A 13816-nucleotide genomic window follows, 5' to 3' on the forward strand; every position below is an offset into this window, starting at 1 on the left:
TATTTTATTTAAAAAGTGAAATATGACAGGAAACAGGTTGTAAACGTTTCTGCAAACTAAAGACACTAATATTCGTATAAAACTTTTTCCAACACTGAAGAGAGGCTTCCATTACAATAAATGATTAACTTAAAGTTCTGCTACACATAGAACAATACATTCAAACATACATTTTTCCAGAATTTTTTTTAAAAATCAAAATAAATAGAGCACAAAAAGGAGTACATTTTTGAAAAAAAGGTTAATTTCAGATTGCACCATAAATCTACTTTTTTGAAGATATTAAGTGATAACGATGTCATCGTTTTCTTCCCCCCCCTTCCCCACATGTGAAATGCAATCACAGTGCCACAGACCTTAAGCTACCATTATGAACTAACAGCCAGTGGAGAAACACTTGAATGATGGCCTGATTTCTGGAACAGAGAAGTCGCAAGCTACAATGAGGTTACACATTACGTCCACTGTCCCACATACGTGTGCAAGGGGTTCTGATGTTTGAGAAAGGATAGCTGTTCAGTCCCTGCCAGTTTGCAAAACCTAAGAAAATATTAATGGCCTTTGAGCTAGAGTTTTTTTCTTTTATTTTCGAAGATGCATCCTAAAACCAAACAGGTGGTTCCCAGCTTTCCAAAGACAGCAAATGGAAAGACAACACAGCTTTTAATTTCACAGGTATCTGCTGTGCAGAGAGGCTGGACAAAGATCAGTCCTATGTAGTGCATGGTATAGATATATAATTTTTCTTTTTTTTAAAAAGGTGTTTCACTCAAAGCCAGACCTACTGTCGAAGAGTTCCTTCTCAGAACAAAAAAGACTTGAACCACAAAAAAGCAAAACAGTGGAAAATGAAACTGCTACCAGAGAGGGAGCAATTTTCTTTAAAACATTTAGGATTGTAACTTTTAAAAATGCATTTTCACATGCAACGCAATTGTTTTGGATAACATTACAAGGGCATCCAAAAGAAAAACAAACAAAAAAAGGCTGATTTTTGTCCTTAAATTTTACGTTAAGAATAGTACAAAAAACATTTTGCTCAGTTTGAGCCAAATAGTGAAACATTTATCATAAATGCACTTTTTTTTGTTCTCATTAAAGACAAAAAAATTTCTGTGCTTTTCCTCTGCAAAACGTTGCGGCGGTTCCGTTCAGAAGCACAGGGCGTTACCGTCCTCTCAGGCACTGAGAGTGAACTCGGGGTTGGGCCGGTATCTGCTTGCCAACAACAGAAACCATTTCATTCCGAAGTGTCCAGTACGGAAGGGGAGAGAATTTCACCCACAGAGAGACCAATGCAATCCCTCGGTCTCCGGACCAGCTGGGCGCCTCCAGCGCTTTTTGGGTACAAGTTCTAAAAACACCGACACCTTCTTGTGGCCCTCGGCTCTTGAAGTGATAGATAGTGAATTATTGGAAATTCCCAACGATTTAAAACAACAGGGAAAAATAAAAGTAGAACGAGCGCTAAACTTGAAGTTGATAATGTTTTGGTTGCTTCCCCTACCTCCCTGCCCCATCTACAGTATATTAAACGTGGTATACTCTAGCAATGTTCTGTAATACAGTACTGTCCTAAGCAGAAGCATCTTTGCTGCTGTGTCTCTCTCGAATGCCAAGACCTGGGTTGATGCGGCTGGTCTCCCTCACCCCCACCCCACCTTTCCTGCTTTGCTGTACTGGAAAAGAAAAGATCTGACAGCAAAAATGAAGTCCAGCTTTCTGAGAATCACAAGTGCGCGTTAAGGCAGCTTTTGTTGTCGTTGCTGTTTTGAACAGCTAACCCTGATTACGAGATGCACAATTGTGCTACATTAAGGATTTTCTTCACTTGTTTTTTTTTGGGGAGGGGTGTGCAGGGGAGGAGATGGGGAGTTCTACCTATCCAGCCTCGCCGTATTACTCAGCAGCAAAAATGGAAATGTGTCATATAGAATCATTCCCAGCTAGCATTTTAATTGGAATTTACATAAATACCCAAGGCATAAACTTCCGTATGAAAATAATGAGCTGAGCAATAATTATGGCAATTCTCAGGCCGCGCTACTTGATCACAAAGTACTGAATGATAACAGCAAACAAGATGGCAACCGTCGCAAAACCAATGAGAAGCAGAAACGCAAACTGTTCGTCGCTGAGCGCCTTCCTCCCGCTCTTGGTGAGGTCCGGGCTGGGGTCTGAACATGGGGAGATTGACTCCTGTTTCTGAGATGAGAAAGCCGTACTAGGGCTGTACGGCCCACACAGTTCTTGTGATCCAGTCGAGTCATGGTACTGGCGCCCAGCACACACCCTGAATCGATATTCACAGTTTGTCTGCATGTTGGTGAAGCGGAATGAAGTTTCTGGTCCCTTGTATACCTGAGGAAGGAGTTGGAAGCAGAAGCAGAGGAGTTGGTTTTTTATATGCCGACATTCTCTACCTTTTTTAAGGAGAATCAAAGCGGCTTACAATCGCCTTCCCCTCCCCTCAACAGAACTTGTGAGGTAGGTGAGGCTGAAAGAGTTCAGACAGAACTGTGACTAGCCCAAGGTCACCCAGCTGGCTTCATGTGGAGGAGTGGGGGGGGGGGCAACCCAGTTCACCAGATTAGAGTCCACTGCTCATGTGGAGGAGTGGGGAATCAAACCCGGTTCTCCAGATTAGAGTCCACCGCTATTAACCACTACACCACATTGGTCCCCATGGAACGGCCATTCGGAGCGGTTAGGAGGGCATCTATTTCAGAAGAGTTTAGTGAGTACTGCAAATCCGTGCTGTTAAGGGTGACATTTTTGCCTTCCTGGTTATTTTAGAGTCTTAGAACCACAGGCTGTCCTCTTAGTATTTTGTACCAATGCATGCTGTCTTCTTTGTACAAGCCTGCTACTTTTATAAACTGTTCTGAACCTCCTTGAGGGGAAGGACAGGCAGGATAGATCTTTTAAATAAACAGAGGATGCTTACACATAGGAAACCGTCAGGCCAGGTAGAAGGGGCCTATAGCCAGCTTTCTCTTCAACTTACTACTACTATGTATGCAGGAATAAATGTTTTGGTGGGTGACAGGTTTCCCTATCTGCAGTCTGTTGTTGTGCAGCCCCCAGCTATAGTTTACCATCTCTCTGAGAAAAAGATTTTAAGAGTTTTTGGAATTCCACACCCAGGGAGTTCCACAAAGTAAGCCAAATTCCTACAAGAATGTTACCGTTTTCATAAGCTGGGGCATCCTGCTCGGAAAACTGAAGAAATGTGTACGAAATGAGTACACATTTGCAATCTCAGATTTTGATAATGGGAATGTCTCCGAATGACAATTAGCAAGATAATGTAAAAAAAAGCATGCTATATATCAGTCTTCTTGGTACAAAGAATTTTGGCCTGGTGCTGATTTTGCTACAGGATAAGCATTTACTTGTTCCTCCTTGGAATGATAATATGGATCTTTTTTTTGCAACAGCAGATTATTTACTTATCTCTAGCAAAGAAATTCATTTGGAGCTTACCTGATCAACTTCCCTCCCACAGGCAAGTTGTAAAATGTAAACAATGGAATCGCCTTTCATTGGCTGTAAAGGTTCCCATGTGACGTCACAGATGTTGTCTCCCAGCTGATGTACTTTGGGTGCTGGAAGGAGAGAATCCAAAACCCATGACTCTGAATTTAGGAAGTCCTTTTTAATCTGGGTAACATAAGCCGATGTCACTTGCTCCACAGTCAAGAGGCCATGTTCCTGTTCCCTCATCTCTCTCCAATCATGAGGTTACGGACACAAAATGTATTGAGATATAACATCTACCATGGCCTGACCTGGATGGCCCAGGCTAGCCCGATCTTTTTAGATCTTAGAAGCTAAACAGGGCTGACCCTGGTTAGGGAGACCACCAAGGAAGCCCAGGGTCGTTGCTACACAGAGGCAGGCAATGGCAAACCACCTGTTTGTCTCTTGCCTTGAAAACCTTGCAGGGTTGCCATAAGTCGTCTGTGACTTCACAGTACTTTCCACCACTACTACCAACATCTACCATATGAACAAGGGGGTAAACGCTATTTGTCACTGAGGTAACAAAGAAAGTGAATACTAGTGGGATTGCAAAGATCAGCCAGTGAATCCTATGCTGGTCTCGAGCCAAAATATGTCCAATCGCCAGCCCAATCATCAGCTAAATGATGCTGGTTTTCCATTTGCTTGCAAATTATTGCTTGCAAAATATATAGTCAGTATTTATTATGTTTTATATCTTGGCTCCTGCAGTATGTCCCAGAGGTCTCCCACCTAAGAGACTGAGCTTCAGCAATACTGCAGCATTCAGCTCCCAGACGACTCAAAAAACCTTCGGGCTCGGGAGGGTTTGATTAAGAAAAATCCCACACACTTCACCGAGCCAGTTCACACCTATGGAACACCTGCTTTCTTTTGGCTGTAAGATCCCTCTTGGGAATGAAACAGGGTTCAGCTTTCCTGTATAAGCTAGCCCTACACAGCTTCACCTATAAGCGCACATTACTTCCAGTACTGTGCCAAGTTTTAACTGTGGCATGGAAGTTGCCATTTCAGTGGGGTCAGGATGGTGAAATTCTTGTTAGAAAACAAGCCACCCTTCGTGATATCATCTACAGAAGGTGAATTTAGAGCCACAGCTTCAAAGGGTATACGTAAAAGCTTCATATCTCAATTAGCCTTTGGCTGACAGTCAGATGCCTGACAGCTCTGACTTGCACTGATGTTACTCACGGTATTAAAAACAGATTAAGGCCCGTTCTCTCGCCAACCCACCCAAACACACACTTCAGCAGTGTAAAGATAATAGAACTGATGCAGAGGGCAGGCATCAGTGGCACAGGAAGCAGCGGGTAAACCCACATGCCCACACCAAATGAGGGCCCAGGTGCTGACGGGTATATTTTGCTTGGGGCAACAAAAGCCCTTGAACCAGCCCTGAGAGGGATTTTTTAATATGCTTGTTAGGACACATTTTAACTTGGTCTGACAATCTTTGGTTAGCATTGTAACCGGCCCACAATGGCTAGAAAGGTAGGAAGGACCTTTTTAAAATAATGACAACCATTTATGAATCAACATTGCTAAATCAGATCAAGGTCCAGAGCCCCCCAGGGCTGAATGCGTGTGTGTGTAAAGTGCTGTCAAGTCGCAGCCGACTCATGGCGACCCCTTATGGGGTTTTCAAGGCAACACACATTCCAACAGAGGTGGTTTGCCAATGCCATTCTCTGTACAGCAAGCCTGGACTTCCTTGGTGGTCTCCCATCCAAATACTAACCAGGGCTGACAGGGCTGAATAGGGACACAGCATTCTTATCTCACTACAGATGCTAATTTTCTGTCCCTCTGCTCTAACCTAGCTGATTACAATGTCCATTGTACCTCTGCATCCTGAGTGCCTTCTTAGCAACACCCCTCCTACCTTCTGACTGGGATATAAGGACTTGGAGATCTCCATTCCAACACACATCTGATGAAGGGAGCTCTCGAAAAACTTATACCCTGAAAAGCTTGTTGGTCTCTGAGGCACTACTGGACACAAATCTAGCTGTTCTACTGCAGACTAACATGGCTAGCCTCTGAATTCTTGTAACTGTCTAATCAAAAATATCCTTCTCTTGTTCTCACCTTTCAGACCAGGTGGTGGAGATTTGGTTGTGGTGAACGCGTAAACTTCAGAAAACTCTCCTTCACCGGCATCATTGCATGCCTGGATTCTGAAGTAATACGTGCTGGATTCGCTGAGTCGTTGCACTTTGTACGTGTGACAAGGTCCGCTGTAGACAGTGGTGAACCTAACCAAAAAAAGGAAATACTTCTTTACACGACGAGTGGTTAAAATGTGGAATCCGCTGCCAGAGAATGTAGTGATAACCACAGGCACAGAAAGCTTCAAAAGGAGATTGGACAGATTCATGGAGGGTAGGTCCATCAATGGCTACCAGCTATTGTGACTAAAGGGAACCTCCATGTCCAAAGACAGTAAACCTCTGGATACCAGTGCCAGGAGGCAACATCAGGGGAAGGCCTTGGCCTCTGTGCCCTGTTGTTGGCCCTCTAGAAACTGGTTGGCTACTGTGTGAGACAGGATGCTAGACTTGATGGACCTCTGGTCTGATCCAGAAGGCTCTTCTTATGTTTTTACGTTTTTCTGACTGCATCATTTTTTAATTTGTAATGTGCCTTGACTCTCAGCAAAAAATGGAGGTTACAAATAAAGCAAATAAATAAATGCTGTTGCCACTGGATTTACAGCAGTAGGCACTTGCAACAGGCTGTCATTACAAGATCTCAATGCAAGGGAGAGAGACTGCTTCCCTCAATAAATGCAAACCAGGAAGCTGAGAGATTCATTTATTTATAGTCCCGTCTTTCCCAGTGAGATTCAAGGCAGATTTAAATGCGCTTGAGGCCATTCACACCTGCCAAACCTGTCCTCCATCTGTAGGTTGAACTGGGTGGGATTGGTGATTAAAGCTCTGCTAGGACCTTCACCCCATTTCAGTTTAAGGCTCTGGTAACTGAAGACAACACATTCCAGGTGGGGGGGATCAGGAGGCAAAGGCTTCGTTTTCGCTTTGATGGAAGGGCTGAAGGGACCAGCTCCAAGACAGTTGAAGGCCTGTACTCTGATCCTGAAAGAAGAGGGGAGGAAATCAGTTACAATTACGGCAAAACGACCAGGATGAGTTTTAACATTTTCAAACCACATGATGGGAAAACATCCACCTTGTTCAGGGCTGCCATATGCCGACTGGCAGTCTTTAAGCAGAGGCTGGACAAACACTTGTCAGGGATGCTCTAGGCCAGGGGTCGCAAAACCGCGGCTCGCGAGCCGCATGCGGCTCTTTGGCCACTTGAGTGCGGCTCGCGCAGCGGAGGAGGAGGTCCCCGGCTCGGCTCGCATCTCGGGCAAGAAGGCGCAGCTCCGCTCCGCGCCCCGCGCCAAGAAGCTCGAGAAGCTGGGCGTCTACTCCGCAAGGTACCGGCCCGGGGTTGGGGTGGGGTGCAGTGGAGGGGGGGGGGAGAAAGGACGGAGCCCCCTCCGCTGCAGCTCCTGCAGCCTTTCAGGGCTCCACTGGCCCTCTATTCTCCGCCGCCTCCACTTCCTCCTCCCGCCGGTCTCCACCTCTCCCCCCCACCAGCACCGAGGGGGTGGGGGCTCAAGGACACACCCTCGCTTCAGCAGTGGCGGCGCTCTGAGGCGCTCGCCGGCCGGCCCCGGCCTTCCCTCCCTGGCGGTAGCGAGGCGGCGCCTTCCGTGCCCGCCAAAGGCGCAGGCGGCCGCTCCCCCTCGCCTATGTGCCCAGGGCGCGCCGGTGCGGAGCAGCCCCCCTCGCTCCAGGGAGGCCGCTCCTCAAGCCCGGGCCACGCCGCAGCGTCTGGCCGGGAAATGGGGCAGAGGGAGGTCTGGGCGAGGGCGAGTGGGGCCGGCCCAGCGCCTCTCTGCTGCGCCTGGGCGCTGTGCCTAGCAGGGGCCGGGCTGGGGTCGTCGGGGGCAGGTGGCAAAGCAGAGCCGGCGCACCGGCGACATGTCCAGCCCCACTGAGCCGGGGCTGGCTGCTGCTCTCACGGCCGCGCTGCTTGGGGAGGGGGGGGGCTGCTCCCGGCTGCTCCTTCCCTCTTGGCTCCGATTCCAGAAGCAACGGTGGCGGCGTGTGGGAGTCGGGGGTAGGGGGGCGCGTAGGGCTCCGGGCTGCCAGGAAAGGCCATGCTGGGCTGCCTTTTGTGAGGATGTCTCCGTCTCCCCCCCTCGCATTGACCTGCTGGAAGCACCGTTATGCATGCAAAATAGTCTCAGGGGCGATGGGAGAGGGGCAGAGGGGAGGAGGGTTGCTGCCCGCCTCTGCCCAGGGAGCGGGGGGGGGGGGAGCTCGACGCGGCCGGGCTTCCTCTGGCAGGATTAGCACGTGTGAGCGTAGCTCCTGTTCGCTTGGGCACAAAGGTTGGGTGTGTGTGTGGATTGGGCCCCACTTTAAAGAGTGCATAAAGGAGGTGAATGGAAGGGAAGAATTGGTTTTTATACGCCGACTTTCTCTGCCACTTAAGGAAGAATCAAACCGGCTTACAATCGCCAATAAGGCTCACAAGGACTTAGGCCCAGAAAATGTCCAGGAATATTAAATGAGAAAATAAGAAAAAGATGCCTTTGATCATGCACAAATTGCCTTTTCCACCTTGCTTAGTAAGCACAAGCAGTCCACTCATATCAGGAAGTAAGGACTGGGGAGTATAAATTTCAGGTGAACACAAGAAGAAGAGTTGGTTTTTATATGCTGACTTTCTCTACCTTTTAAGGAAAACCAAACCAGCTTACAATCACCTTCCCTTCCTCTCCCCACAAAAGATATCAAGTTTTATTCAGTGTACCTATAGTTTAAGACTTAAAACTTTAATTAAAGTTTATTAAGTTAATAAACAGTGTACCTACCTATATAGTTTAAGAAATTTGGCTCTCAAAAGAAATCTCAATCGTTGTACTGTTGATATTTGGCTCTTTTGACTAATGAGTTTGCCAACCACTGCTCTAGGCTGATTTTGCATTAAGCAGAGGGCTGGACTAGATGCCCTGTATGGCCCCTTCCAACTATGATTCTATGACTCTTGCATCTTACACGGAAGACAGAATTTTACTTGATATGGCGGTTTTCCCCCCTCCCCAACCATAATGCTTTGCTAGATAAAAAGAATCCACCAAGTGGGATCTCCTCTTCCATATGCAACTCTCAAAGCAACGATGGATGTCCTACCTGCAAGCCTGGGGTCGTTGGTTTTGGACAAACAATGTTGCCAAGGGTCTGGATTTGGCCTCTACAGACTGAGCAACTCCTCCGCTCACTGTCACTGCCTCCCAGTTAGCTACATTTCTTATGTCTCCCCCGTGACACCCCCAGGGAATTGCCCCTTTCCAACACCACTTTGCATTCCACCCCATCCTCCCCACGGCCCAGCTCTGCCTCATGAAGTGTTCCCCCTGAAATACAAGTTCTAGTTAGAACCTTCCATCTGCTCACATTTTCGGTGTGGAGAAGCATTCAGTCAGACGAGCCCTTCGCACTTCAATGAGGACAAGGCCAGAGTCTCCCACCACTTATTTATCCCACTTTTATTTCAGCCTTCTTTGGAAAAGCTCCAAGAGGTGTACTTTGGATTTCTGAAATTTTATCCTCCCAACATGTTTGCTGGGGCATGTTAGGCTTAGACAAGGTCAGAGATTAATACGCAACTGAATGCAGGTTCAGGTCTAATATATCAGCCAGTACACCACACTGGCTCAATAGCAACATAAGAAAATAAGAAACTGCAGGATCCCACTGGTCCAGCTTGCTCAGTACTACCTAGGGTTGCCAGCTCCGGGTTGGGAAATACCTGGAGATTTGGAGGTTGGAGCCTGAGGAGGGCAGGGTTTGGAGAGGGGAGGGACTTCACTGCCATAGAGTCCAATGGCCAATGCGGCCATTTTCTCCAGGGGAACTGATCTCTATCAGCTGGAGATCAGTTGTAATAGCAGGGGATCTGCAGCCACCACCTGGAGGTTAGTAGGAGAAAAAGACACCACTGTACTACTATCAGGAGATTAGGAAATCAGTACAGGGGCGACAAAAATGTACAATAACAATTACTGTTAAGTGCAACCAATGTTTATCCTATGGTGTCTAAATACAACTATACATATAAACATACAGTGTTATGTACAAGCATACAAAAATAACAAGCACAACCAAACAAGTCCACATGGATGGTGACACAGACACTAACAAAATTCACAAAAATGCAAGGTCTTTGGCAAGGTGCTGCATTCTTCTATAAGTCCCATGCAGGTAAGTGTGCAATTCTAGCAGAAATACCAATTTTAGAGGAGTAACTTGATGGAGGATACGGCCGTTTCAAATTCTTATGGGTAGAATTCTTCATCAGTCCTTCATATAGCTGCCTTAATGATAACTACCCTTCGTGGGAACTAACATGCATCCAGCATTTTGAAATTTAATCTTTAAGATGTGCAATATTAGAGGAATCTATATGAAGGACTGATGAAGAATTCTACCCATAAGAATTTGAAACGGCCGTATCCTCCATCAAGTTACTCCTCTAAAATTGGTATTTCTGCTAGAATTGCACACTTACCTGCATGGGACTTATAGAAGAATGCAGCACCTTGCCAAAGACTTTGCATTTTTGTGAATTTTGTTAGTGTCTGTGTCACCATCCATGTGGACTTGTTTGGTTGTGCTTGTTATTTTTGTATGCTTGTACATAACACTGTATGTTTATATGTATAGTTGTATTTAGACACCATAGGATAAACATTGGTTGCACTTAACAGTAATTGTTATTGTACATTTTTGTCGCCCCTGTACTGACCACCTGGAGGTTGGCAACCATAGTACTGCCTGTTCTGACTGGCGGTGGCTCTCTGGGGGTCCCTGGCAGGAAGCAACTCTTTCCCCCAAGACTGGCTGCCCAAGATTTGCTGCGCTGTTTTATACCCTGTAACCCGCCTTGAGTCTCAGCAAGAAAATTGGACTATAAACCAAATAAGTAAATAAATAAATAACTTGACAGGCACACGAGCTTCGGCTGAGAAATGGTACCTTCCGTCCCCCCTTGCCTTCCAAGAATTTCTAATAACCGTTTCTAACAGGGGCTGTTCACATGTTAAGGCAACTCAGCCTGCTATGGCACCCTCTGGAGTTCAATCCCCTGCCACAGCCACCATCAATATTAAGAGGCCCTGAAAATTACATTTTCTCCCCACCCCCCTTTGAAGGCAGAAGCAGATTTACAAGTAAGCTCAGGGCCAAACCAGGTGAGAGGCAGGAGTTGCTAGAATGGCCTCTTTTTGGGAGACTGCAGTGAAACTGCAGGGTTGTAACAGTGTGTGTGTGGGGGGGGGGATGCCCCCTGGCTGCTTTCCCATCTGCAGTAGCGAAGGGGCAAGATTCTTGAATTTACTCCCCCACTGGGAGGGAAGGAGCTGGGAAGGACAATTTGCCATTCTGACCATGACTCCCCGCAAATCTGCTCCTGCATGCAGTAAGACTACTGCAGTAAGACTACTGCTCCAGAAGCCAGTGTGATGTAGTGGTTAAGAGCGGTGGACTCTGATCTGGAGAACCAGGTTTGATTCCCCACTCCTCCACATGAGCGGGGGAGGCTAATCTGATGAAATGGATTTGTTTCCCCACTCCTACACATGAAGCCAGCTGGGTGACCTTGGGCTAATCACACTCAGCCCCACCTACCTCCCAGGGTGTATGTTGTGGGGAAGGGAAGGTGATTGTAAGTCCGTTTGATTCTTCCTTAAGTGGTAGAGAAAGTCGGCATATAAAAACCAACTCTTCTTCTTCCTCCTCCTCCTCCTCACCATCAAAGCCCCCACAGCCTCACCTCATCTGACCTCTCTGTTCTCATATGCAGATCCCTCCCTGCCAGAGACATCTAGCCCCTCCAGCTTCACTCACTGCTACCACTGAAGGTCTCCCGCTGCCTCCACCAGCAATGTCCTTTCTCCCTTGCTGCCCTTTTTGCTGAGAACCTCCTCCCGGAACACCTGCGTGAACACCTCCCCGCCCCGAATTTCTCTCAAACATCTCAAAACCCTTTGTTCTCATGAAGCACAACCCCTTCGCCCCCCTTAATAAAACTAAGCTCATTCTCTTCCCCTCCTTTCTTTGGCTTTCCTTCCTTCAAATTTTAGATTGCCGGTTCCTCAAGGCAGGGACTCATCTTGTTCTACTCCATAAAGTGTCACTCACACTGACAGTGCTAGCAATCAAGCAATAATTTATTGTTGTCACGGACCAACAGAAGAAAACCTACATTAACAGAGTGGTTATAAGAAAATATATATACAGGTAGGGTTGCCACAAACCTTCAGTTTGTAAAAAAAAACGCAGTATCTGCGAAGCGCGATAAAGCGAAGCACAATAAAGCAAGGTATACCTGTACCATCTTCCATTACAAGGTATTAAAAAAGGCAAATGTGTGCCACTAAATCAACTCTGCACCTCAGTAGACTCCTGGAGTGCCATGGTATCTGTTCTAATAAAGTGGGTGGAAGAACACTGAGACAGGACGGGGTGAAGGCTATTTGGTGGTCTGGAATCAATACACTGAGGGTGATATATAAATAATGAATAATTTTGGGCAGAACACATGAAGCTGCCTTATACTGAATCAGACCCTTGATCTGTTGAAGTCACTATTGTCTACGCAGACTGGAGCAGCTCTCCAGGGTCTCAGGCAGAAGTCTTTCACATCACCTACTTGCCTAGTCCCTTTAACTGGAGATGCTGCCGGGGATTGAACCTAGGATCTTCTGCATGACAAGCAGATGATCTACCACTGAGCCATGGCCCGTCCCCTAAAAAACAAGCCACATGGAAAGCCTTAACCCCCGCTGTTCCAGTTCCTAAACCTACACCTCCATTTCCATAACCAAAAAAGCACCAAAAAGCTGAGCACGTCTCCCACCTCTTGCCTAGTTGGGTCATGATTATCACATTTCAAGCATTCTTTGAGCTCTTAAAAACAAAACAACCTTCAGGCAAGCGTTTCACCCGATCAATCATTCCAATCTTCAATTGAATCTTCTACCTGTATAAAGTGTCTGGCTGCAAGCTCTCCAGGACGTGGCTTGTAACTCTGCTGACTGCTAAGAGCTGCTTCTCCCCATACTCGATGTTGTAGCCGGTGATCTCGGCGCCGTGGCAACAGGGCTCTTCCCAGTGAAGAACAAGGCACGTGGACAGAGGAAGAGGGGCTTCCATCTGGTCTTCTTCGAGCAAGTGCAATACCGTCACCGCTGCTGGCACTGACGCTGGGGTGGTGACCATGGCGATCTCCCCAAACAATCCAGCTCCAGCAATGTTCACAGCCTAAGACAGAGAAGAGGCCGCAAGTGCGTGACAAACCAAAGAATGGCAGAGCCCAGCTGGTTCAGCACTTTGGTCCCCAAAGTGGCCGAAAAAACAGGAAGGGGAGAAAAGCTAACACGATCTTGGGGTGCATGAACAGAGGCATAAGGTCCAAATCACAAGATGTCATAGTTGCGCTGTACACTGCATTGGTCAGGTCGCACCTGGAGCATTGTGTGCAGTTTTGGAGGCCTCACTTCAAAAAGGAGGTGGACAGAATCGAGCTGGTGCAGAGGAGAGCAACAAGGATGATCAGGGGCCTGGAGACCAGGCCCTATGAGAAAAGGCTGAGGGAGTTGGGAAGGTTTAGTCTGGAGGAGAGGAGGTTGAGGGGGACATGATTGCTCTCTTAAAGCATTTGAAGGGCTGTCAGAGGAGGGCAGGGAGCTGTTCCTGTTGGCAGCAGAGGATAGGAATCGCAATAATGGGTTTAAATTGCAGGAGGAAAGGTATATTAGGAAAATTATTTGGAAAGTTTTTTTACAGTAAGAGTTGTTCAACAGTGGAATCAGCTACCTAGGGAGGTGGTGAGCTCCCCCTCACTGGCAGTCTTTAAGCAGAGGCTGGACAAACACTTGTCAGGGATGCTCTAGGCTGATCCTGAGTTAAGCAGGGGGTTGGACTAGACGGCCTGTATGGCCCCTTCCAACTCAATGATTCTATGAAACCTCTGATAGAAGATAGAAAAAAATGCTGGGCAACAGAGGTTGAAAGGCATTTAAAAACTTGTAGCTACTACAAAATTATACAAAATAGTAGTAACAAAACTACAAAGAAACTGCGAAACATATTGCAGTCTACATATAACTTATGACTTATGGAGATCCCGTAGGGTTTTCAAGGCAAGAGACGTTCAGAGGTGGTTTGCCTTTGCCTGCTTCCATGTCACGACCCTGGTATTTCTTGGAGGT

At 47.0% G+C, this 13816-nt stretch overlaps 1 protein-coding gene across 1 annotated transcript in view; it reads right to left on the reverse strand.

Moving 5' to 3' along the window:
• Positions 1–2025: 2025 nt before the first annotated feature.
• The window catches only part of LOC130486263 (fibronectin type-III domain-containing protein 3A-like), a 55618-nt gene continuing 43827 nt past the window's right edge, over positions 2026–13816 (reverse strand). Inside the window, exons 21-25 of the mRNA XM_056859504.1 lie at positions 12586–12866; positions 6408–6620; positions 5614–5780; positions 3487–3608; positions 2026–2361 (exon numbers count right to left, since the gene is read on the reverse strand). Of these exons, the coding sequence (XP_056715482.1) occupies positions 2044–2361; positions 3487–3608; positions 5614–5780; positions 6408–6620; positions 12586–12866 (1101 nt within the window). The 3' untranslated portion in view covers positions 2026–2043. The remainder of the gene's footprint in view (positions 2362–3486; positions 3609–5613; positions 5781–6407; positions 6621–12585; positions 12867–13816) is intronic.

Source organism: Euleptes europaea, chromosome 13 (genome assembly GCF_029931775.1).
Source record: "Euleptes europaea isolate rEulEur1 chromosome 13, rEulEur1.hap1, whole genome shotgun sequence".
NCBI classification, from domain to species: Eukaryota; Metazoa; Chordata; class Lepidosauria; order Squamata; family Sphaerodactylidae; genus Euleptes; species Euleptes europaea.